This window comes from Trichosurus vulpecula, chromosome 5, assembly GCF_011100635.1.
Source record: "Trichosurus vulpecula isolate mTriVul1 chromosome 5, mTriVul1.pri, whole genome shotgun sequence".
Lineage (NCBI taxonomy): Eukaryota > Metazoa > Chordata > Mammalia > Diprotodontia > Phalangeridae > Trichosurus > Trichosurus vulpecula.
In genome coordinates this window covers 271,582,160-271,608,200 of record NC_050577.1, presented here as the reverse complement: position 1 = coordinate 271,608,200, position 26,041 = coordinate 271,582,160, and the positions used below count along the sequence as shown (strand labels likewise).

At 43.4% G+C, this 26,041-nt stretch overlaps 1 protein-coding gene across 5 annotated transcripts in view; it reads right to left on the bottom strand.

Moving 5' to 3' along the window:
* Positions 1–26,041, bottom strand: part of CSAD (cysteine sulfinic acid decarboxylase) — a 35,641-nt gene that overhangs the window by 4,737 nt on the left and 4,863 nt on the right. The window contains exons 1-14 of one of the 5 annotated variants that reach the window (XM_036761625.1): positions 21,449–21,488; positions 7,829–7,969; positions 7,174–7,300; positions 7,000–7,090; positions 6,344–6,450; positions 5,903–6,018; positions 5,609–5,688; positions 4,812–4,866; positions 4,099–4,215; positions 3,952–4,016; positions 3,087–3,168; positions 2,295–2,494; positions 1,372–1,423; positions 1,164–1,253 (exon numbers count right to left, since the gene is read on the bottom strand). In XM_036761625.1, coding sequence (XP_036617520.1) covers positions 1,164–1,253; positions 1,372–1,423; positions 2,295–2,494; positions 3,087–3,168; positions 3,952–4,016; positions 4,099–4,215; positions 4,812–4,866; positions 5,609–5,688; positions 5,903–6,018; positions 6,344–6,450; positions 7,000–7,090; positions 7,174–7,300; positions 7,829–7,951 — 1,305 coding nt within the window. In that variant the 5' untranslated portion in view covers positions 7,952–7,969; positions 21,449–21,488. Of the gene's footprint in view, positions 1–1,163; positions 1,254–1,371; positions 1,424–2,294; positions 2,495–3,086; positions 3,169–3,951; positions 4,017–4,098; positions 4,216–4,811; positions 4,867–5,608; positions 5,689–5,902; positions 6,019–6,343; positions 6,451–6,999; positions 7,091–7,173; positions 7,301–7,828; positions 8,075–8,249; positions 8,338–21,440; positions 21,489–26,041 lie in introns of those variants that run through there. The other 4 variants (XM_036761628.1, XM_036761626.1, XM_036761624.1 and 1 more) reach the window with 4 other exon arrangements.

Below are 26,041 nucleotides of genomic sequence, written 5' to 3'. Positions count from 1 at the left end.
CTAGGAGAAGGCAACATGGTGTAATGGAAAGAGCGCAGAATTTGGGGTCGAAAGGCCTGGGTTCCTGGCACTCCACCTTACTATTTGACCTTGGGCATTTTTTACTTCATCCCTCCAACCTTCAGATTGTCTAAGGGGGTTGGATGGGTCCCTTCTAACTCTAAATCTATTACCTCTTTTCAAACTACCACTCAGTTCTACAGCCTTTAGTTAAAACAAATACTACTAATAAATACCTTTGTGCTTTTTTCCTTATTTGTCAAATCTCTCCCAGCTCTATCATTCCATGACTCTCTAACAGAATCTCTGACTTTATGCAACTATCACATTTAAGAATTTTAAACTACATTTGATCCTCATAGCACCTCTATGGGGTGGGCAGGCCCAGTTTTCTTACACTCCTTTTACAGATGAGGAAACTGTGGTTTAGAGAGGTTCAATGACTTGTGCAGTATCTGGTCATCAAAGGAACCCAGATTGAGGGTCAAAAGAGCTGCATACCAACTCCACTATTTATTATCTACAGGACCTTGGGAAATCAATGAACCTCTCTGGGCCTTAGTTTCTTCACCCGTAAACTAAGGGGGTTAGATTAGATGAAGTCTCTGGTTTTTTCAAGCTCTAAATCCTATGAAGCTGGGATCTGGCCAGAGTCTCGTGGCCAGTAGGGAGCAGATCCAGGACCCAGATCTAGGTCTCCTTCCTTCTAGGCACACTCCTCAGCCCAAGTCTGATCCTCATCTCTGTCTCCTTGTTCTTCAGGTAGATGATGTCTCTGCTGCCCCACCCAATTCCATCCACATTAGACTAGAAGCTTCCTCACTAATGGGCCTGGGTCTCCTTCCTCTCCTTAGTTTCCAGTATAGCACACGTCCACACGCTGGGCCTGGCTCAGGACCAACTGATACACGTCTGTTCACTCTTTTATCTTCTGGTATTCCAGAAACAAGCCTTGTTTTGCTCTCTCTTCTGCTTTCCCCAAGTAAAAGTCCAAGGAAACAGTGACCAGGGGGCACTGGGCTCTCTCTTAAATGTGAGGCAGAGACGTTACATATTTCTGACCACCAGGTGGCAGAAGCAAGCCACCTAAAATTTTCCCCCAACTCTAGGCCCAGAGATGAAAGGGAAGGAAGGAATGATCATGACCATCAGCATTTACCTACCTTAGCCAGCTTCTTACAATAATCAGCACTGTCCTGCTGTCCACGAAGGCTGGGGGGTACGTACCAGAAACACACATTTATGAAATCTGGCTGGGAGGGAACAAATGCAAAGCATAGATCATTGAAATGAATGGGGGGGAGGGGAGGGAGGCTGATCTCCATCTCCCCCACAGGAAGGAGTTATTAAAAAAAAGAAGAGGGATCATACCTCCATGACCAGCTCAAAGCCCTTCCGCATCTTTATCTTCTCTACAAGGTACCTACAAAAGAGCAGGTGCCACAGTGGAGCAGGAACAGGAGGGAGGAGAGGCAGAAGAAACAGTGGCACGTGAATGTGACAGACTCTAATGGCATCCTAAGAAAGGGCGGCTACAAGGAGGTTGGAGAATTCTGAGAGAAGAAAGCCGTACCAGGAGAACATACACGATGACTACAATAACACGAACGAAAACGACACCGAAAGACACCAAAGATCAACTAGAACGTAATGGTCAATTCCTATTCCAGTGGATTAAAGATGAGAAACAACTCCCTTCTCTTGGTTAAGAGGTGGTGGAGAATGGGTGCAGAGTACGGAATGTGTCATGTCTGTTGATTCGCATGTTTGGGGGTTAGTTATTGGGAAATATCTATGCCATGAAAAACAAAAAAGGAGCAATAATACTTGAAGTAACTAAATTTATATAAGAGGCAGCTTGGCACATCAGACAGACACTGCATGTACCAAGGCAAGCCACTTAAACTTCTGCTCTTCTAGGCAACTGTCAAGGGCTGTAAGTTGCAGAGAAGGTGCCAACCTGTGCTGGTAAAGGGAGTTTCTGATACCAATGAAATCATAGGTGCAGACTTTAGCCTAAAATTAAATAACAAGTTAATAGAAAAAGAGGGAAGGACAGGACCATGGAGAGACAGGTAAAAAAGAAAACAAAGACAGCAAAAGTCCAAAAAAAGAGAGCCAAAAACAAAGATAGAGTGAAATGGAAAAAGAGAAAGGGAAACAGAAGAAAGCGGTAAAAAAGAAAAAAGAAACGTAAAGATGTGGAGCACATAGGCAGGTACAGAGGCAGAGACAAAGAGACTACTCAGAGAGACAGACGTTCTGAGGGAGGAAGCCAGAGGGGGCTCCCGTACCGGGTGAGAGTGAAAGCCCAGTCCACACGCTGCTCCAGCCCCGATCCACCCAGAGCTTTCCACATGAGCCACAGCTTCAGACAGTCTACACGACGGCCACACTGTATCGCCTTGTCTCCTGTGTCCAGAGACACATCGTAGAACTTGTCTTGCTGAAACAGGTAGGTGGCCTGGGCTCCGTGACATTGCTTCAGCAAGTTCTACAAGGGAGGAAACCCTAAGAATGTCCCCCAACACTCATCACCTCCAGTTCCTCCTGCCTGGTTTGGGAGAGAACCAAGGTTATCCCACCCATCCTCCTCATCACTAGAATCACAGAACTTCAAACCTAGAACAAGACCATCTATCTAATCTGACCACCTCAGAGGCTAACCCTTGACCTTTGGAGGTGATACATGAATGGCTCAAACCCAGAGGACACAATTCAATATGGTGGAACAAGCACTGGACCTGCATTTGAATCCTGGCCCTTGTTATGTGCATGGACAGGTCACTTAACTTCTTAGCTTCAGTTTCTTCATCTTTCAGGTGACCTCTAAGATCCTTTACAGCTTTAAATCTATGATCCTGGGTTTTCTCCTAGTCTTGAGCTCTTCCCCAGCTCTAACCAGGAATTCCCCTGTTATAATTCCAGATTTGAGCTTCTCTCTTTTACATAAAACTAGGAGAATGGGGGGTGGAGAGAGTGAGGGGTAGTCAAAGGTATCCAGTCAAGAGAGAAGGAAGAGGATGGGGAATGCTCTGATGATGCAGGGGAAAGAAAGTACAATAGAGGGGTTCAGGGAGACCCACTGAGGTGTCCCGAAGGAGGAGAGCTGAGCACTGCAGTCCAACGGCAAGCAGCTTGTGGGGATTCCAGGACACTGAGTCAGCCCTGTGAAGAAAGTAAAAGCAAGGTCATTCCATCTCTCCCACAGCAACCTAGTCAAACTGCCCCTTACCCAAGTCAGCCCAATTATCTCTTCCTCTTCAAGATTTCTAGGGCTCCCTTGCTCCCTAACCTTACCCCTACCCTACCAGTTACAAAGCACTCCCTTACATCTATCTCCTACCTCAAGACCCCCCCCAACTGTTCCTTTCTCCAACACCTACTACTGACTCCCTTTTTTCACAATTTCCTTAGTCCTGATTTTTTGTTCTAGACTCAGAATGTGAAGAGTATAATTCATATTTTCTCTTAATCTCTTAGCTTCTTCTTCTATAGTCTACATGTAATAATTCTAAATCTTTTCCCTTTTCCTCCAACTTCTCCCAAGGCCTTTAATCAAATGGTGGATCCACCTCTACTTCTATAGCAGAACCCAGGAAAAAGGAGAGAAAAAGAAAATCAGGAAAGAGAGGATGGGCAGAAACAGATACCTGTAGAGACAAGGGGAGACAGAAATGGGAATGATGAAGGAGAAACAAGAAAACAAAGAACAGAGGAGGACAACAGGAGAAACAGAAATTTTGAGCCAAAGACAAACACATACACACATACATACATACATACTGCATACATACACTGGGAAACCATAAAGGAGGCAAAGGTTGCCCAAGAGAAGAGGAGGTGGGCTCTCTCATGCATACAGGGGCCCCGTCAGGCATTATGCCAGCACCAAAGAGTTACCTGTGCCTAGGGACAGACACACAGACACACACACACACACACACACACCTCTTAATTCCATCCAGGAGGTGTCGGTGTGTCTGAGATAGCAGGACACTTCCACCCCAGGCTGCCTGTTGGAAGAAGGAGTAACAGTAGGGGTACAAGGCTGCTCCTCTGAAGCTCACCTCTCCCCCAAGAAAGCTAGGCACTCACATCCACATGCAGCCACAGCCCATGTTTCTGGCACACATCAGCGATGGCCTCCAGGGGGTCAAAGGCTCCCAGCACTGTGGTGCCCGAGGTGGCACTGACAAGGAGTGGCACAGCACCCTGCAGTTCAGGAGAGGGGAGGATAGCATTGGAAGATCCAGAGATTTCCCTTCACATCAATGCAGATTATCTGACTCCTCTAAAACATCTCTGAAGTCTTCCCGGCCCAGCTCTCCCCTCCATTCCCATCATCTGCTCTGTTCATCACCATAGCTCTGTAACGACAGTCACAGACCTAGAAAGAACCTCAGAGATCATGTAGTTTATTCCTCTTAATTCAGGAATGAAAGCATTAAAGCCCAGAAAGATTAGGTGAGTCGTTCAAAGTCACAGAACTAGCCAGACTCAAAGCTGGACTCTCAAGTCTCTGTCTCTCCAGAAGCTTCTTTAGCCTTGTCTCTCTGGTATGTACTATAGGCACCCTCTAGTCTTTCCTATAAGCATGGAAGCTCCCTGAGGGGGGAGATCAGGGTCCTTTTTCCTGCCCCTGTGGGTCCCACCCCCTTTCCACAATCCAGGACCAGGCTAAGTTCTGCACAAAGGTGAGCAGGTAGATGAAAAGCACCAGAGCAAGCCAACATAGTGGAAGAGACAAAGAAATGAAGCCTCCCACACAGGCTGCTTCTCCCTCCCCCATCCCAGCCCCTCTTATTTACCTCTGCTTCAGCTTGATTAATTTGTTTCTCCAAGTCCTGTGGGATCATTCTTCCCCTAGAAAGGAAGGCCAAGGCGACAGAAGCTCTGAATCTCGGAATCAGGAGGGAATTTCAGAAGCCACAGGGCCCAGCTCATACCTGAGCAGCTCCCCCTCCTCCCAACCACCCTAACAAATCATTCAGCCTGGGGGAGGGGGGACCCCCTCACTGCTCCCTCTCCAGGGGCCCCTTCCACTGCCAGACTGCTTAATTATCAGCGAGATTTCATTCCAACAAGCCACAAACTGTTTCCCTGCAATTTTTAGCCACTATTATTGTTCTATCCTTTGGGGCTAAGCAGACTAAAGACACTTGAAGCAATGTCATTTCTAAAATGTGGACACAGACTCTAAGTGTGGCCTAACCGGGGCACAGCCAAGGTGGGGAGCATGAGCATGGAGGCATTCAGAAGCTACAGGGCTGACGGCAGGGCAGCAGGGCCATGGGTCTAGAGCTAGAAGGTTCTCAGAGGCCCTCCTCATTTCACAGATGAGGAAATGAAGGCCCCAGGAGGCCAGACGGCTTATCCAAGGTCACACAGGGAGTTGTGTCAGAGGGGATCTGAACCCAGCTCCTCTGACTTGGGAGCCCAGTACTCTTTGGGAAGAGAGGGCTATGCCTGCCTGGCTAGGCAGAAGCAGCCACATGGGGGAAGAGAGGAAGGTCCTGCTTGAGTGAGGTGGACTAGGCCTGAAGGCAGTAAAGAAAAGACATGTCAATCCTGGGTCTGGGGCCATATGAACAGAAGTAACTTTCACCTTTCATCAGCCTTGACCAGTCGGATGCTGTCTGTGCCCATGCCCAAGAAAGCAGCTCCTTTCTGAATAGAGTAGTGACTCTGTGGAACGAGAGAGACAAAGAGACAGAATGAGAAGACAACAGTAGCAGCCGGGCCCAGACTGAAGGCAGAGTAGCCAAGAGAACTCACTCCAGCGCCAGAGGTTTGGGTAGCACTTGCTCTCAAGAACTAAAGGTGAATGAAGAAGATCTGAGGAGCTCTAGCTAAGCTAAGAGGAAAGCAGGGATGAAAACCTAAAAATTGAGCCTCACACCTCCTGTGTTGTGAAGATGGCCAAGGGTGGGAGGGCCCGAAGTCCCCTTTGTTTGCAGTCAGGATACCGCCGGTAACGTGCCAAATTGAGCGCATACATGTTGGAGATGGAACCACCTGTCATGGGGAGCATGAGGGATGGATGGTCATGAGAGGGAGAACGGAGTTCTCATCAAGGCCCCTGCTCCTTTTTCTCCCTTCCCCCACATGAGAGAGACCCGGGATGGCAGATATCCTGGAAGGAGCCCTGATCCTGGAGTAGTTTTGAAAGACAAGGGTTAAAGACAACCACTGCATCCTCCCTTTATGTGACCTCGGACCCAATGGGAGGGAATACAAGGACAGGATTCTAGTTTTCTGCCAGCTTATCTGCTCTCTGGGTACATGCTGGGTCATCAGAGAGAAGAAAGGAGCATTCCCCATCCCCTTCCCAGGACCATACCCGGGCAGAAGACCCCATCCCCGCTGCTCCAGCCCACCAGGGCCCGGAGTTTCTTCAGCACCTCTTCCTCCATGAGGACAAACACAGGAGCAATTTCATAAGTGTACCTGGAGGGAGGAGAGGTGGTGAGTGAAGAAAAGGCAGGGGTGCTGCTCACTCATCTCTTTAGAAAAGGAAGGGGATCATGAGAAAGAGAAGCCATGACCAGGAGAGACAGGAAATACGACATCCAGAGGGGCAGGGCTGGGGGCTCGAGTAGTCAAAAACCAGGCTCCTAGAGCTCAATCTGGATGGGGCCTCAGACACCATCAGTCCAACCCCCTCATTCTGCAGATGAGGGAACCAAAGCACAGAGAGGTACCCAGGTGATGTGTCCAGGGCCACCCAGAGACAAGAGAAAGAGAACTGGAACTCAGATCTTCCTCATACAATCTAAGAGGGTGGAGGAACAGAAGGCAGAGAGAGGCCAAAGGACAGAAAAGGAAAGAAAGGGGACCTGTAGTGACAGGAGAGAGGGAAGGAGAACAGGAAGATTAGAAAGAAAGGCTTCTGTCAGGGATCCTAAAGGAGTGTGGAAGAGGGAGAAGAGGCCATGCTCCCATCCATGCAGGTTCTATTCCCACTCCTTTTCTAAGTGCTGGTAGAGGGACACTCACTGACTAGTGTTGAGGGTCTCCGTGATGATTCGACCAGCCAGAGCATGAGGGTCCAGCCCTGAAAAGAGCTGATTGAAGAACCGAGGATGGCCTGGAGTGGAAGAGAAGAGCAGGGAGGCCAAGACTGAGCCTAGCTCTCACCCCATTCTCCCACACCCTAAATCCCAGACCTACAGGTCTTCACACTATATCGGATGATGGTCCTGCACCGGTCAAGGATCTGTTCCTGCTTCTCTCCGTGGCTCCGTAACTCCAAATCAAGCAGTTTCTTCAGCTCCTCTGGCTCCTTCCACTCACAGACCTAGGCAAAGAAAGGTGGTGGTGGGAGTGAGGACAGTTAGTCAAAAACACTGATTGAACATTGCTTTGTAGCTCAGAAATAAATACCACAGAAAAACTCCAAAGAACTATACAACCCTAGGGGACGGGACACTATTCACATATAAAGGAACAAGTCACACACACTTACAAAAACAACACTGCAGGTGAACATGGTAAAAATTTAACTGGTACAGAGTTGCAGAGCAAGAAAGCTATCAGAAGGGAGAGTTAAGGTTCTTTGGAAGCAAGAAAAAGCACGATTTGACAGAGTGGAAAAAAGAGTACTATACTTCATTTTTTTACCCCTTTTAAAAACATATTTATTGTACTTTTTTCTCAATTACTAGTAAAAACAATTAACATTCTTTTTCATAATTTTTGAGTTCCAAATTCCCCCTCTTCCCTCCCCCCTCCTTGAGAAAGCAAGCACAAGATTAAACATGTGAAGTCATGTAAAACATATTTACAAGCAATATACTTTATGAAAGAGAGGAAGAAGAGAACCTACCTTCTCAGAGGCATCAGTTCCTTTTCGTACAGCCTCATCCATAACAATGCCAAAGACATCCTGAAGCAGGGCTTCACCAGCCGGTATATCCCAATCAGGAGAGAGGTGGTTTGATTCAGCCATCTGAAAATCTGCTCAGATCTGCAAGTAAGAGATGACAGCTCACCTGGACTAGGAGCCTCAATGGACCCCAGCTAGCTAAGCCTCCCTCTGCTTCAAGCCACCACTGAGTCAGAAGTGAGAAACCTAAAAGAGGCAGGAAAGGAGAGTTCCAAAGAGCATCTGGAAATAGCTAGACTTAAAAAGGGGGGGCAGGGCGAGACATAAGGAAGAATAGCAGTTATCCTCTACTCTAAATTCCAATCAGATTTAGGGTAAAGATAACCCCACCCTCCCAGTCAGCTGTTGGTTCAATATTCACCAGAGTTGGAGAACTAGAAGAAATCTGAGTGTCTCCAATACTTATTTGGAGTAAGTGGGTTGAGACACTGGGCAGAAGTTAGATGGAGGGAAACTAGTGGAATAAGCAAGTCATGTGGTTGTGACATCACCTCTGATGACCACTGGGCCAAACAGAATTTAGTAGTCTGATATGGGGGAGGTGGAGGAGGTTGGAGAACTATGGCAGGGTGAGAGATAAGTCTCTTAGAATAAACATTAGCCCAAAAGCTATGATGTGAAAAGGAGAAGAGCAGGGTCCAAGTTAAAGGCTTATGTATGAGCTCTGTTTGCTATGGGGGTGGAAGGAAGGAGACAGAGACAGGGAAAAGTGCACCATACATGCATGGTACTCAGGAGGAGCGTTGTGAAGACACCATGGGAAAAGCAAAGACAGTAGTGCCAGACTGTTAGTCTCCCAGGTCAAGGGTATTTCCTACGCACATCCCTCTACTAGTGTACGCTGTGTGTGGATGTATGGCCATTCTTCCCACTAATGCTGTGTTTTTATAGATTCCACCCCAAGTTTATGTAAGATATGTTTTGTTGCTACTGTCCTTACTATTTCAATAAGTGCCTTGAGAACACTGTGTCCTCTGGCTAACTACCTAATCATTCAATCAACCAGGCTTTCTCAAACTTGTACCATTAGCCAGACGCCATGCTAGGCACCAGGGATACAAACACAAAAACAAAACAATACTTCCCCCCAAGGAGTTTATATTCTATAAAGAGAAATAACATAGACATAAACATGCATATACAAAATAAATATCAAGTAATTTTTGGATGGAGGGAAGTGGGATCTGGGTAGATGGAGAAAGGATTCATGTGGAAGATGGTGCTTAAGCTAAATCCTAAAGGAAATAGATACAGTTAAGAAAGGAAACCATTACAGGAATTGGGGGGAAAGGGAGTACAGCAATTGAGTTTTAAAGAAGAGAAATGGAAAATGAAGTGTTGTATATGAGGAACAGCAAAAAGATCTGTGTAGCTGGACCAGAGTGCAAGAAGAGGAATACTGTATAATACGGCTGGAAACTGGAAATCACTTGCCAAGGGAATTCCTTATCAGGTATGAGTTGGACTAAATGTACTTTTGAGGCCCTTTTATGAAATGAGGGAAGAGAGAGAAAGATGACAAGTAAAAATCATTATTATCTTCTTTAAAAAAAAAAGTTCGGTCTTATTAAAGGTAAACATACCAGTGAGGGCTCATGAGCTAAAATTTTTTAGAGCAACATCTAGGCTTAGCTAGATCTACTACATCTACTAAGCCAAGCCACATGAGCAAGGCTAGTTTTTCTCCAAGAAACCAATTAAACTGTTACCAATACTTATGTGGTCCAATAAATTAAGGCTTGAACCACTGACATAGTTTGCCAGTTGCCTAAGGCAAAGAAAAAAACGAAGGAAGGAAGGAAGGAAGAAAAACTCAAAAGGAATCAGAGCTCCTCAGGCTTGAGAGACTCTCTGGTTCCATGTGAACCAACACACTCTCCTGACCTGGTACACTTCCCTATACAAAGTGACGAGAGCTTCAGTCAACTGAATTAATGTTGTATCTTTGCTGAATACCCCTTCCATGCTATTATTAAGTAAACCTTCTTTTGTAAAATGTTAACTGATTAATAACTGTCTCATTTTGTTCCAATCCCAAACCTAAACCACTAGACTAGTCAGAAGTGGTCCTGGCCCAAAACAAGAACAGACCCACAGGGTACCTTGAACCATTAGAAATCGTTTCCAGGGTACTCAGGCCCATGAATTAAACTAAGCACCCCAGAAGGATGCTATATTTACATTTCCTATAACACAAATAAGTGCTCAAGAGAGTTAATTCAATTCAAACAAACATTTTTACTTCTACTATATGTAGGATACTACCATAGGCAATGGAGGAGATAGAAAGTTTAGATGAGATGGCTTCCTGCCCATACAGTCCAATAGGGATATATGCCCTATACATAAATTACTATAATGCCAAGTATCTGTCTTAATACATAACATACAAAGTGCTACCTGAGAATTTGAGGGAAGGGTTAGGGGAACCAAAAAGGGTCATGAAGAAATTTAGGTTGGTCTTTAAAGAATAGGTAGAAATTCTATAGGTGAGGGATGATCATTCAAGGCATAGTGAATAGTGTGAACAAAGAGAGAGGTGGTAAAATATTTTATGCTTGTAAATACAGTATGACTAGAAGGGAGTGTGTTGAGAAGTATAGTTTGAGAAAAGGCTGGAGAAGTTGAATGAGGAAGATTTCAGTGACTCCAGAAGGATTTGAATTCCAGACAAGGAGTTTAATCTTTACTCAGCAGACAATAGGCAATGATTTGAGCATAGGGATAGTAAGATTAGTTATATGAATAAGGAGTGCAATGTAAGAACTCTTAATGATGAAATGACCAACCATGACTTAAGAGTTTTTATTTTTTTTATGACTCTAATTTTTTCTTTTTTTGGAGGGGGGAAGGCAATTGGGGTTAAGTGACTTGCCCAAGGTCACACAGCTAGTAAGTGTCAATTGTCTGAGGCCAGATGTGAACTCAGCTCCTCCTGCTCTATTCACTGCACCACCTAGCTGCCCCTACTTAAGAGTTTTTATGATGAGGCATGCTACCTACCCTCATCCTGAAAGGGAGGTGAAAGACTCAAAATGCAAAATGGGACATACATTTCTGGACATCACCAACATGGGGACTCACTTTGCTTGACAATGTATATTTGTTAACAAGGATTTTGTTTTCCTATTTTTCCACTGGGGTGTGGGCTAGAAAGGGAAAGAGACAGGGGTTAAAAAGTAACAAGAACAAAAAACCCAAACAAAATGAGAAATGAACAAAAGGAAGGCCAGAAGCAATCACAGACAAAGTTACATGTTAACTTTATTATATACTTAAACAGAAAAGGCAAACTGTACATAATAAAAGTTCACTGTTTCATATGTAATCCTCTCCTGTTCTACACCACGTATGGAAATGCTCATTTTATTTGGTATTTGTTAAGTTTAGAACAAAAAATGAAAAAAAAAAGGGAAAAAGATTATAAATCTGACTGAGGTAGGAAGGATGGTTCAGAGGCTATTATAATAGTCCAGGTGGGAATGGTCCAGTAGAAAACAAGCCCCTTGAAGACAGGACCTGTTTTCTCCATCTGTGTCTTTTTATCTCCAACACCTAGTACATTATCTTTCTATGGCAAGGTCTCAATACATACATACTGAATTGAACTACTGGGTAGTAATAAGGGCCTCTTCTAGAGCAGTAGCAGGGGGAATGGAGAAGAAAGGACCAGTAAGAGAAATGTCGTGGAAGTCTTTGATGAGTGACTTAATATGAGGGAACACTCAAGGACTCCACCAAGTTTGGGATACAGGGTGAGTGACAGGGGAAAGCTTAGTTTGGGGCATGTTGAATTTGAGGTGACAAGAATATATCCTCATAGATGTTGCAAAGCTGTTTGAGAGTTCAGGAATAGAAATATAGATCTGAGAATCATTTGCAGAGAGGTAATGTTTCAAGCTGTAGAAACGGCTGAAATTGTCAAAACAGAGTGCAGAAAGAGATGGGAAGGTTCAGAGAGTCATAGGCCAACCTCCTAAGTTTACAGATGAGGAACTTGAGAGGGGAACTGACATGACCAAGGTTACACAGGATTGGAAAGGCGAGGAAGGGAGAAGAAGAGGGAGAAAGAGTGAACTCTGGATAGCATCCACCTTGAGGGCTCAAAGAGATTGCAAGGAATGATTGGAAATGACGGAGACATAGCCTTTGAAAAAGGAAGGCAGAGCGTGATGTCTCCAAAACCACGGGAGAAGAGGAGGTGCTTCACGGCCTCAAATGTTGTAGAAAGATCAAGGAAGATGAGGAAAGATCTTTCAATCTAAATTGCTATTACAAGGACCAGAAGTAGGATATTTGATGATTAAAATGCTGCCTGGGACCTTTAAGAAGTTTCAGGAAGAGCAGTGTGAGTGAAGGCCAGAGTGAAGGTCAAGGACAGAGGAGGTACGGAGGATGTGTCAACAGATTTTTCAAAAAGTTGATCATAAAGGAGAGGAGCAAGACGGGCTCTAGGAGTCTAGAAGGAAGAGGGTAAGTATTTATAGAGCACCTAATATGTGCCAGGCACTTTTTACAAACATTATCTCACTTGATACTCACAATGACCCTGGGAGGTAGGTGCTGTGATTATCCCCATTTGGCAGTTGAGGAAACTGAGGCAAACAGGGTGAAGTGACTTGCCCAGAGTCACACAGCCAGTAAGTGTCTGAGGCCACATTCGAACTCAGATCCTTCTGCCTCCATGCCCAGTGCTCCATCCACTCTGTCATCTAGTTCTCTAGGAGCAATGTAACAAAGGGTAAAAGCAGAGGGGAAGTGGGAGATGTTGCTGAGAAGTTTTGAGGACTAGAAGAAGGTAACTGAGTGAGCTCACTTCAGATGATAAGGGGACAATTTGGTAGCACAATGGATAAAGCACTACCTTTGGAATCAGAAAGGGCTAGATTCAAATCTTGCCTCACATACTTATTAACTATGGGACCCTCTTGGTGAAATAAGAGCCCCTACTTCTCAAATGATCCTCACATATATGTGAAAATGAATTCATATGAATATTGAAGGGCTTGAAGTGCTATATAAACGTTATCTATTACTATTCTTCTCAGTGAAGTAGGAGGCTAGTCATCTGCAATGACCCCCAATTCTTTCTCTTGGTTAATTAGGGGCAAATGAGGCAGCTAGGTGGGGCAGTAAGTAGAGTACCAGCCCTGGAGTCAGGAGGACCTGAGTTCAAATCAGTCCTCAGACACTTGACACACTAGCTGTGTGACCTTGGGCAAATCACTTAACCCCAATTGCCCTGCCTTCCTCCCTCCAAAAAAAATAATAATAATTAGAGGCAAGAACGAGATGAAGGGAAGTTATCTATAATGATGCCAAAAAAAAGAGGATCACTGAAACATTCTTTCAAATTTACAAAAGAGAAAGCAGCCCAGACAATTATGAATACAATTACAAAACATTCTTTATAGGAATTTAACCTATGATTTCCATGTACAGGGAGCCAACAGAGAGAAGTAACTTCTACCAAAGTAGGTTGGCAACTATTCTACAATTGATGGTCTTAGAGAGTTGTCTAGAGCCCTGAGAGGTTAAGTGCACAGAACTAAAGACAAACAAATAACTGGAGAGAGATTAAGTGATCATGGTTGGGCTATGTCAATATGAAGAAAAAGTGATAATACTACCTAAATTAACGTATCAATTCAGTAATATACCAATCAAAATATATACCAAAGGGTTACTTTGCAGAACTATAAAAAAAATTATAAAAAAACTCATCTGGAGGAACAAAATTGAAGAATCTCAAGGAAAATAACTGGAAAAAGTGTGAAGGAAGAGGGGCTAGTGGTATCACTTGAAGTTCGAGGGTGGACTGTGGTGTCTTTGTCTTCTTCCCCACCTCTGACCAGAAGAAAACCTTATGATCTTCAAAAGGTTGTTAAATTTGTATCTCCCATTGGATTTGGTAGCAATATTCCCAGAAAGGTAGTGGCTGAACAGTGTCTGCAGCGGGAGATGAAAGACAAACTAGACATACCAAGGAGAGGCAGTTTTATTACTCTAAAAGGGTATGGACCCTGGGGATCTCAGAGGAAAGTTACATACAACTCAAAGGGATTTCTTCATGAAGGCTCCAAAAGGGAAAAAAAGACTTTCAAAGCCAAGAGTTTACCCTACAGCCATTTGATCTAAGTCTGAACCCACTCTACCCAGAGAGCTTGTGTGTATTGAAGGGGAGAGTGTATTTTCCACCCTCCTACCACACCTCCCAGTTTTGGATTAAAATTCTGTAACAACTCTCCTGGCTATGTCCTATCAGTAAATGTCCCTTTATAGAGGCCTCTGAATGCAAAGCACACAGCGCTTCTAGCAGACACTTAATGTTTGTTGAAAGAATGAATGAATTTTGAGGGCCACTGAAAGTTTCTGACCAGAGAAGTGACATGACAGAATTGACATCACAGGAAGATTAGTCTGCCAGTAGAAAGTGGAGAAGGGAGTGGAAGGAAGAAGAAAATTAAGTCGATGATGTTGAGCAAATAAGAGGCTATTATTAAAGTAGTCCAGAAAAGGAAGAGACTGACCCTAGAGACATTTCAAAGGAAGAAACAATGAAATTGGATTGCAGAGAAGATAGAGAAGACAAAGATGAAGGAAGAATCAAAGACGTGTAGCTATTTGGGTCCCTTCTTAGCTAATCCCCAAGTATCTGGGATCTTTGAGGTAGTCATCTATTGGAACCCACCATTCCCAAATCACCACTGATCCTTTGTTTACTAATCCAAACCGAATGACTACAAGTTCAAAACAAGGTAACTTACTGCAACAGAATGACAAGCAGTCTTTAATTCTCCACGTACCCATTCCTAAATGGCTATAGTCCATTCTCTTAAAACACGTCTCTGAGGGTAGGTCTAATCTGACTCCCAATTAACCTCTTGCTCTCCCCAGCACAGAGGGATGGGGGGATATGTCAGTCACTCCATCTGACTCCACATCCTGCTTTCCAGGTGTCCTGTTCCCCAGCTCACCCCTCAGATCTCTCTGGCCTCCAACTACTCTCACTCTTTGCCCACATTCTTTGGCAGCTGCTCTTGTGTCTCACTCCTCACCCCCACACCAGCTAGATTTCAGTCTTCCTTTGCAAAATGGCTTGCTAAAAGCATATCAATGCATGCAAAGACTTCAGAGAGATTATAGTTCTCAAAAGCAAATACGGCATCCAAACCCTGGGACTGAGCACATACAAATGACAAATTTTAAACTTCAATCTAGGAAAATGGTGGCAGCATTAGTAAAGATAAAGATGTCAAAAGGGGAAGCTTGTTTAGAGAAGACGGGGAAATCAGTTGGGAAAGTCATCCAAGTAGAGATGTCCTGTAGGCAGAAGACAAGAGCCACGGAGTAGGGGCACATACTTTTGTGTATCTAGTAAGATAATAAAACTCAAGGTATGGATTTGAGAGTTACAAGCACTACAAGGAAGCTATGATACAGGATCAATTCACCAAGAGGAATGGGAGGGAAGAAGAGGGGGGGAAATGCTTTGGTAAATGCTCACCATTGGGGATGGAAGGAGACAGAAGATATCAAAGAATATAGAAAGAGATGTTTAAAAAGTAGGTGGAAAATTTTAAAAACATAGGGTGTCATGAAAATCAAGGTAAATGTATTTCAAGGTCAATAGTGCAAAAAGCTGCAGAGGCCAAAGAATGAGAACTAAGAAAAGGCCATTTACCTGGCAAAAACATTACTGGAGACCTTCAAGAGTAAAAAAGACCTTACTAGAGTGATAGAGGCAAAAATTACATTGCATGAATTAAGAAAACAGAGGCAACTATTTTAGACCATTATTGAAAACTTCTGTGGCTTGTGCACAATAAGTGCTAGATAATGCCACATTAAACTGAACTGAATCTGATCACTGAGAAGACAGGACCTATTTGGCATGTACTTAGGAGGCTGAAGCTGCTAGCATGACTTAACGCAGCCTGCACTAAGCACAGGAGCAAATCCTCAGAGAAACAATGAAAGTTTAGGGCTGAGGACTGTGAATCTGTTGGCATTTTTTCCAAAGGGAAGCTAAACTAAGCAAGTCACCATCCTACGTTATGATTTTTCCCAGTTCATTGCAATGACAAATTAATCTTCTTTAGGCACAGTTGTAATCATGTCACTCCTCTACTTAAAATCATTCAATGGCTCCCTATTGTTTACCAAAGAAAGCCCAGATTCCTTAGTCTATGATTTGAGAAGCCCACATTTGGCACCACTTTTTCTTTCATGCCTGCCCCCCACCAAATATTTTATACTCTAGCCAGACTAGACTATTATCCTGTCCCTTTACACATTCTAGGTTATCTCATCCTCATTCTTCATTCACACTTTTCCCTAGGATCTCTCCAATTCCAGTTCAAAGATGGTTTTCTCCATGAAAACTTCCTTGATCTCTGTAGATGGAAAATATCTTTCCTTCCTTCCTAAGACTTTGTATAGAGCTTCGTTTCTTCTTCTATTATAAATAAATATTTATTAAACACCCACAATGTATACCTAGTATAGTTGGTCTTTGCACAACATGAAAGTCCCTACCCTCAGGAAGCTTAAATTCTGGTAGAGGAATAGAACACAGGGGAAAACCCAGATAAATATGCTTCCTGGGAGAAGCTAGCTCATGGTTTAAGCCTCTGAATATCCTTGGGTCCCAAGGAAATGATTCACAGAGAGAGGCTGACGGAGCAATTTCTGAGATTCTGGCTCAGGAAAAGGACTGCCCCCTCACCCCTCTGGAGTCAAAATGGTCCTTCTGAAAAAGGAGCAGGATTCCCATCACAAGATAAAAGCCTGCTTTCTGAACTTTGTACCCTCTCTTCATCTGTATCTCTATTCATACGTCTGCAGAGAAGATGGCCATACCAGTTGTCAAGACATGAGCACATTTCAGGATGCTGCAGCAGCCGGGCCAGGACCAGGCCACTAGGGAGTCAGTTCCACTGAAGAGCGTCAATTATTATCTATCTTGTTCAAGTGATCCTATTTCAGTCCATCTCCTCCAATAGACTGCCCCCTCTCTCATCTCTACTCTTTCACTTTTTAAAAACAAATTTATGATTTATTGATTTTAACATTTATTGTTTTTAAATTCTGAGTTCTGAATTCTCTTCCTCCCTTTGGTCCCTCCCCCATCCATTGAGAAGACAAGCAATGATACCAATTATACATGTCTTCCACTTATTTTCAGTCTTTTCCTTACTCCTGACTCATTCTCTACTGCCTACAAACATGCCCATGTCTCTTCTAACCTGAAAAAAACCTTCACTTTATCCTTCCCTTCCCTTCACTATGCCATTTGTAGCTAAAATCCTTGAAAAGGCCTTCTACATTTAGGTGTCTCTACCCTCTCTCCCAAGTTACTAATGACCTCTTACTTGCCAAATCCAATGGTATTTTCTCAATCCTCATTCTCCTCCATCTCTGCAGCCTTTGACACTGTTGATCGCTCTCTCCTTCTTGATCCTGTCATCTCTGGCTTTTCAGGATACCACTCTGTCCTGGTTCTCCTGCTACTACCAGATCACTCCTCAGTCTTCTTTGGGGCATCCTCTTCCAGATCATGCCTGCTGACTGTAGGTGTCCCACAGGGTTTGTCCCGGGCCCTCTTCTCCTCTCCCTCTATGCTACTTCTCTTGGTGATCTCATTAGCTCCCATGGATTTAATTACTATCTCTATGCTGAGGATTCTCAAATCTACCTATCCTGCCCCAAACTCTCTGCTGAACTCTAACCTCGTATCTCCAACTGCCTTTCACACACCTTGAAACTGGTGTCCAGTAGACATCTTAAACTCATTTACGTCCCCTAACACCATCCTCAACACCACCACCCACAACCTAGGAGCCATCCTGGCCTTTTCACTGTCTCTGACCCTCACATCCAAGCTGTTGCCAAGGCCTCTTGATTTCACCTTTGCAACATCCCTTGAATACGTGCCCTTCTCTCCTGCCACTGCCACCCACTCTGGTGCAGAACCTCATCGCCTCACCACTTGATTACTGCCATTGGCCACCGGTGGGTATGCCTGCTTAGAGTCTCTCCCCACTCCAGTCCAATCTCCACTTACTCATGAAAGTGATTTTCATAAATCGCAAGTTTGAACATGTCAAACCTACTCAATAACTTTTACAGGGAAAAACTAGCTTAACCTAGCTTGGCTTGCAGAGAGATGTAGTCTCTACAACCCAGGGGAATCAGGAAAGGCTACCTGGAGAAGATGACATCTGAATTGTCCCCTAAATCTCAATGAGGTTTCTAAGAGTAAGAAGGAGGACAAAAGGCACAGGGGACAATCTTGGAAAAGATTTAAAGGCAAGGAATGGAATTCAGGGATCAGGAAAATAAATATCACAATCCTTTATAAAGGTCTGGACCTCTCATGTGAGCCTAACACCCACACTAACCCCCAACACACAACACAACTACCGTCTGCCTTGGTGCTTGCAGGGCTATGTCCCAAATAAAAAAACAAAACAAAAAAGTGAAAGTGAAAAAAAACCTACTAAAATAAAATTGAAATTAAAAACAATTAAATCGAAAGAAAAAAAGAGGTTCCCCTTCCCAAAGGGAAAAGTATTCCTTCATATGCAGTCTACTGATATCCCAAACTAGACCAGACAAGTGTAACCAGGCCTGTAGAGCTTGGGGTTCCGAGGTACGGATTACATTCAATTATAAGCAGGAGATAAATTAAATTTATCTTTGTTTTGTTTTCCTCTAATATAGGACTTTGCCCTTTCTGAGCACTTCAGGAAAAAAAAGGAAAGCCAGAAAAAGGAGACATTGGCTCTCTTCAGAGTTCCTCATTTATGGGCAACAGACAAGAATACATCCAAGAAATTGTAACAAAGAAAAAGAACTGAAGAAGGAAAATGAAGAAATTGTCCTAGATTAATTCTGGAGGTCACTTCTGTCAGAACATTTTATGAGAATTAGGCCAGACACCAGTGCTGGTGATAATGGAGAAGTTCAGTAGGTTTGCTTAGGGAAGTGTTTCTGGAGATGAGGAGGGGCCTTAGAGCTAGAAAGACCAGGTTTCAAGTCCCACTTAGGACACAAAGGCTGTGTGGCCCTAGGCAGATCACTGAACCTTTCAGTACTCCATGTCAGGAATCTCCAGACTAGGGATGCAAGGGGTTATGGCCTGACCCCAAAGGATGTGTGTCAACCAATCGGGGGTAGGAAGATACGTCACATCCCACAGTCCCCATGATAGATAGTCAATTGTGGGGCTTATGTCCAACAAGAAAACTGGGAAAACTACACACATCCCCCAGTGGTTGTTGTTGCCTTTTATGCATACCATGCCCTACCATATCGCATCCTTTGCTCCTCTCAGAAATGGGGTCTATACTCCAATCCAGTGGTCTGTAAGTAAGAGCCCCGCCTTCTCCTTTTTCAGTGGGACAGAACAAGTCAAACAGGATGAGCAGGCACAGACAGTTTGTAATATGCATAACAGATCTTCCTATATTATCTTTCCCTCCAAAGCCACTCTTTTTCTGAATTTCCCTATTTCTGTGGAGGACACCACTATCCTTACAGTCATCCAAGTTGGTGCCATCCTCACTCCTCATTTGTCCTCATCCCAGGGTCTACTCCTTTACCAAAGTCCTTTCTATCTCCACAGTATCTCTCATATCAGCCACAAAGCCAGCCACCTCCCTAGTTCAGGCCCGGACCAAAGAAAGAGCTTCCTTAACTGGTCTTCCAGCGTCAGTCTCCCTCCTCCCTGATGCACAGCTAGCTGCTAAAGTGATTTTTCTAAAACACAGGCCTGACCACATTATTTACCCCCCTACTCAATAATTTTTATGGCTTCCTAGCAACTCCCAGGATAAAATATTATTTTATAACTATCTCATCTGACTTTTATTTCTACTTTTGTATTTTATAATATATCTGATTATTAGTATGGTAGTACATGTATACAATTCATAACAAGTTAATATACACACACACATACGTATAAAATGCATGCTCAATTTTTTTTTTCCTGAGAAGGGTATATGACCAAAAGGTTTGGAGACTACTACTGTGGTCAATAACAAATTTCAGAGAAGGCGCCATCCTGAACTGGAAGCTCCCTATCTCGATGAAATCACAAGTCCAATTCCTGGTCCTATTCCTATTCCTATCCTTGGAAGTACTGACTGAGAAACTGAGTCTAGGAGGAAGGGAAGGGAAGCCTGGACTTTCCAAGGAAACTCCAGCCTAGATCACCTGGCCAGAGGCAACTTGATTTCTGGCTAGATCTCCAAGATTTACAGTCACACTAGTCATAGATAGATAATCAGAGATGAAAATTCAGGAATGAATGGTTAAATTCCTTCAGGCCTTAGTTTTCCCAAAGAGCCATTCACAGCGTACAATTCCCTCCCGCATTCAGTGGTTATCATCACAAATAGGAGAATTGCTTCAGCTTCAGCCAGGATAAAATGCTAAAGGGTGGGATAAATTTGAGAGGTAGGTTGATTGCCCCCTTGGCCGGGGGCAGTCAGTTAATAATAAATAGTTAATCTTCAAAGGGTCAGAAAGCTGTTATCTCTTTTCCTTCCTCATAAACATCAACCCATTACACAGAAAAGTGGATAAGCTCTCCCTCTCTCCTCTAGACTATGTTGCAATGTTTTCTTTACTAAAAAAAGAAAGTGGTTAAAGTCAGGGAATGTCTCTAGTCCATTCCAGTGACTCCTGACCAAAAAGCTCAGTTCCATGCAGAGATAACAATTTCTATTACCCAACCAATGAGGTCTCTTAACAAGAGAAAGTGGAGTGGTGAACAGGGAATAGGAGCTGGGTAAGGGGTTTAGGCCTAGGATTTAAATAGAGGGGGAACCCAAGAGGTGGAGACATAAAGGAGGAAACCAAGGCTTCAGACAGGGGAAGTGACTTGCCCCAAGAGATGGACTCAAATCCACTTCCTTGGACATCAGATTGCTGTTGTCACTATGCCACATTAAAAGCCCCATTACTCTAATGTAAGCTCCAAGAAAAGAAAAGAAAAAAAAAACAACAAAAAATACATCAGGAGTATGTTGTGTTTCTCCACAGGATAGAGACGTCAAAAAAAAACCCCAAATCCCTCAACCACCACTCTCTCCCAGGCGGGCCCTGGAGAATACAACTCAATCAGCATTCATTAAGCAAGGCTTAATAACTGCCAGATTCTAGGGATACAAGATAAAACACTTGTCCCTGCTCTTACACAGCTCATGGACTATGGCAGGATGAAGCGGAGGAGGGTCTTCATGTACTCAGGCAGCATAACGACAATGTGGCTAGCAGCTGCTGTAGGGGTGCAAGGCCCATCAAGACCAGCAACAAGAAGCTGCCAGCACAGGTTCTTTGATCTGTTTTCCTAAGGAAAGCAACCTTAAGGGGTTAACAATCTCACTTTAATCCAGCATACAGATATCATTTACTTAGTTCAGGAAAAAGCAGCACCCTGAACTTCAGAGCAAATACAAACAGAAACTACAAGCAGAAAATATCAACAGATCAAATAACACAATTCAACAGACAGGCTTTATCTGATCAAGACATCACATACATAGTTACCAGAAAGAGAAGCACCCACATCTGGGTTTTCTTCAAAGCCAAGGGGCTGCAGCAGCTACCCAGTGTCTCCACATCAACACTCTTCCAGTGAGTGAGAGTCCCCAAAGCAAAGGGCTAACCTGAGTTTATACACCCTGCTCAGGGTCAAAGGGCTTCACAACCATGCTACTCAAAACCATGTGACACTTCTTCAGGCGTCACAGCCATTAGACTCAAAGCCTATGTGAACTAGACTTTCCCTTCATCAAAGATTTAATCAAAGAAACAAAGGTCAGGCTCATCAAAGGCATTTGATTACTGAGTGCTCCGAAAGAGAAGACAGTATAAAAGTCCCAACTTAATTACCAATACAGGCAGCTAGAACATGATACTGAGTGAAAGAAGCTAGACCTCAGCAGGCATACCCGAAGAAGATATCGGCACAGAGAGAATAGGAATACCTGAGGAAATCAGGGAAGGTTCATGAGAGAAGGCTGGAGAAAAGCCCCGAATAATGACTCTGAAAAGCAAGGATGAGAAGCTAATCTATTCCAAGCTCAGGGGATGGATGCCAGGGCACAGCATATGGAGTTTTGGCAGCAGGTGGAGGTCAAGTTTGGCTGAAATGTAGGGTATGTAAAGGGGAGTAATGTTAAGGCTAGAAGAACGCTCGACTAAGGAAGGAATTAAATTATCCTTGAGAAGACTGTATTCTGTCCTAGAGGAAATCGGGAGCTGCTGAAGGCTTTAAGGTAATGAAATGACATGGGGAAGATTTTTATGCAGCGCTTCTGAAAAATCCCACCAGGACAAAGGAGATTCCTTATAACCTAGACCAACTGTGGGAAAAAATCTAAGGAAAAGTAAAAATTGCAGAAATGACTCAGCCATGGAAAAAGATAATGCCAATTCACTTTGACAGGTAAGATGAAGGTTATTTACCCTTTCTACATCATTTGAGTTATTAGCATTCCCATTTTACAGATGAGGAATCAGGCACACAGCTAGTCAGACCTCCCTGCCTCTGAGGTCCACTCTTTCTCCAGTGGGCCACAAAAGAAGCCTTGGAGGCAGGGGGGCAGGGGTATTCCTCTTTTTGTTCTTTGTGCCCCTAGAGCACCTTGCTTAACAAATGTTTATTGAATCCAGTCCCTATAGTTCTTTTTCCACTTCTCCATCCTGTGGGGAAACATGACATGGTGCCTGCTTTTGTAAAGATCACAATCTAGTAAAGGGACTCCAACATGTACGCAGCACAGTGTACATGCAACAGTCTTGGATGTGACATCAAAGGACCGGTGTGTATAATTATGCTTCCTCAGTTTCCTAATCTGTAAATTAAGCAACCCTAGGATTCTACGGGCTTCTCCTCAACCTGCCCCCACCCTGGACTGCACTGCCTGTTCCCTACACAAAACATGTGCTACTTCCAGCATCCTTATCTACTTATCCTTATGTAGCTCTCCCCTCTTCCCCTCTCCTTCAGTAGACTTACACCTGGCACATGGGAGATACTTAATAAATGCTCACTGAAAGGAGAAAAAAAGTTGGGGGATAACTCAAAAAGTTACTCTGCAGAGGATAAGAGTTGATTGCTTTCTTTGAGAGGGAATAAATTCTATTGTTTTCATCTTTTTGTCACTGTATTCTCCAAACACAAAAAATGTTTGCTGAACTTCAGTGAAGGGGAATTTAGTAGAATGGAACTGAACCTGGTACTTCCCATTTCTTTTGTGAATAATATAAAAGCAAACAGCTTCACATTTCTGTCTAGCTTTTAAATCCCTTCCTGACCTGGGCCCAACCTCTCTCTCCAGTCTCAGCATATAACACTCCCCCTCTGGCACCCTGATGTCTAGGCAAGGGGCTTCCTCCAGTCTGCCTTCCTTTGCACTGGCCATCCCACAGGCCTGGAATGAACTACCCCCTGCCCTGTGCCTCAGAGTCCCATCTTTCTTTTAAGATGAAGCTCAAGAATCATATTCTACATGAAGCCTTTCCTGATCTAGCCAAATACCTTTTGTACTTATTTGTACTTATTCACTCTATGTTTACACTGTACATACTCATATCTGCCCTTGTGAACTTCCCCATTGGAACTTAAGGTCTTCCCACACACAGATCATTTCCTTCTTTGTCTTCATATACCCAGGAATTAGCACGATGTCTGGCACACAGTATGTGCTTAATAACTGCTTGTTGACTGATGGATTGGAGCAACTTGGGCTAGACCCATCAAATACCTTTTCCCATCAAGAAGGCTCAGAAATACAAGAAGTTGAGAGAGGTTTAAGGAATCAATATTTTCCAACTAGAGGTGATAAAAGGCAGCAAAGACTTCTAACAGATGATACCGGTGAGGGCCAGCTTAAGGAATCAATGGAGATACCTACGAGGAGCTCTTCTGTTGAGTGTCTAAGATCTAAGTCTAACTTCAAAAACTTCTGCTCTTCTCAACAAGGATTCAAATCCCAAGGTTGATAATATAGTTAAAGATAAACCAGAGCAAAATGACATAATGCCTCTTATCCCAGCAACTACTAGGAAGATCGGTCTCCCCACTAGACCATAAGCCCCTTGGAGAGCAGAAATCCTCACTCACCTTTGGGTCTCACCCAAGAACCAGAATCCTCCACAGGATACAATGTATGTGTTCCGTCCAAGGTTTATGCAGTGAAACGATCATCATTCTAAATGATGGTGCTATTCACTTGCATTGAGCTTGCATAAACCAAGAAGCAATGAAGGTCACTCAAGCCAGACCTGCTCTACATTTGTATGGGGGATTACACTTTTCAAAGCTTCTTTCATATTCATTTTTACATTTGATCCTCTCAATTAGTGAATTAGAGTAAGACAGAAGTTAACAGTTCACTTTAGGGAGGGGAACCTGAGCTATAAAAGGAGAAATGACATGACAGGGTCAGATAGCCAGATAGTGAAGGAAACTGGGCTTGAAATCCAAGCCACCCAATCCTTAATATTTTTGGTTGTTACTATTCAGTTGTTCAGTCATCTGACTCACTGTGACTCCATGTGGGGTTTTCTTGGCAAAGATACTGGAGTGGTTTGCCATCTCCTTCTCTAGTGGATTAAGCCAAACAGAGGTTACATTCTTGCCCAGGGTCATGCAGCTAGTGAGTGTCTGAAGATGAATTTGAACTCAGGTCTTCCTGACTCCAGGCCCAGCACTCTATCTATCTACTGAGCCAGTTGGGTGCTTTCATAATATTCTTTCTACTATAACATTATTTCCTATCAGTCTGGCACTTCTACAAGAGCCATTCCTTAACAGATAAATGGTCAAAGGATATGGACAACTAGTTTTCAAAGGAAGAAATTCAAACTATTAATAGCTATATGAAAAAAACTGTTCCAAATCGCTAATAATGAGAGAAATTCAAAATGAAAGCAATTCTCAGGTTCCACCTGAGTCCCATTAGACTCCCCAAGATAGCAAAAAACAAAAATTACAATTGTTGGACGCTCTTCAGGAAAAGACACACTGATATACTACTGATTGAACTGTGAATTGGTCCAGCAATTTGGAACCATGCTCAACAAGTCACCAAACTGTGCATGCCCTTTGAACCAGCAATATCACTACGAAACCCAAAAGGGCAGAAATAGTTTTAACAACTTTTTGTTTATAGTAGAAAAAAAGACTAGTCACTAAGGAGATGTCCATCTATTGGGGAACAGTCAAAATAAAAATTTATGGTATATTACAATAATAACAGCATTTATATAGTGCTTTGAGGTTTGCAAAAAGCTTTACAAATATTATTTTATATTAGCCTCTGAGCAACTCTGGGAGGTAGGTGCTATTATTATCCCCACTTTACAGATGAGGAAAACTGAGATAGATACAGGTGAATTGATCTGCCCCAGCTGGTGCCCAGCCCATCAATGTCTGAGGCTACATCTGAACTCTGGTCTTCCTTAATCCACAGCCAGTGCTTTATCCACTGCGCCACCTAGCTGCCTATGGACGTATTGTAATGTAATATTATGCCAAAAGAAATGACAAAATGGATCTTTCTGCAAAAACTAAAAGATCTCTATGAACTGAATACAAGGTGAAGTGAGCAGAACCGAGACAACTTATACAACCACAAAAAAATAAAGAAAATAACTTTGAAAGATTTAAGAATTGATTGATTCAATGACCAACCATAATTTCAGAAAACCAAGACAAAACATGCCATCCAACTCCCAACAGAGAGGTGACAGGCTCAAGACACAAAACGAGACATTTCTCTATAAGGCCGTGGGAACCTGTCTTCTCTGTTCAGCTTTAAAGTTACTCACAACCTGGCCCCGACCTACCTTTCTAATCTTATCTGACACTCCCCTTTCTGCACTCAGGGGTGCTGCAAAACTAGTTTCCTCTCTGTTCTTCATACACAAGACTAATGCTCATCACTGTGTCTTTGCGATTACTGTTCTCCATGGCTGGAACACTCTCTCTCTCCTGCCTCTGTTTCAGAGAATTTTCTCTTCTGTCAAAAAGAAACTCAAGCACCAACTTCTACATCTTTCCTGATTAACCAAACGACCTTGTATTTAGCTATTCTGTGTTTGCTTCTATTTATGTTTTGTTTCCCTGATAAG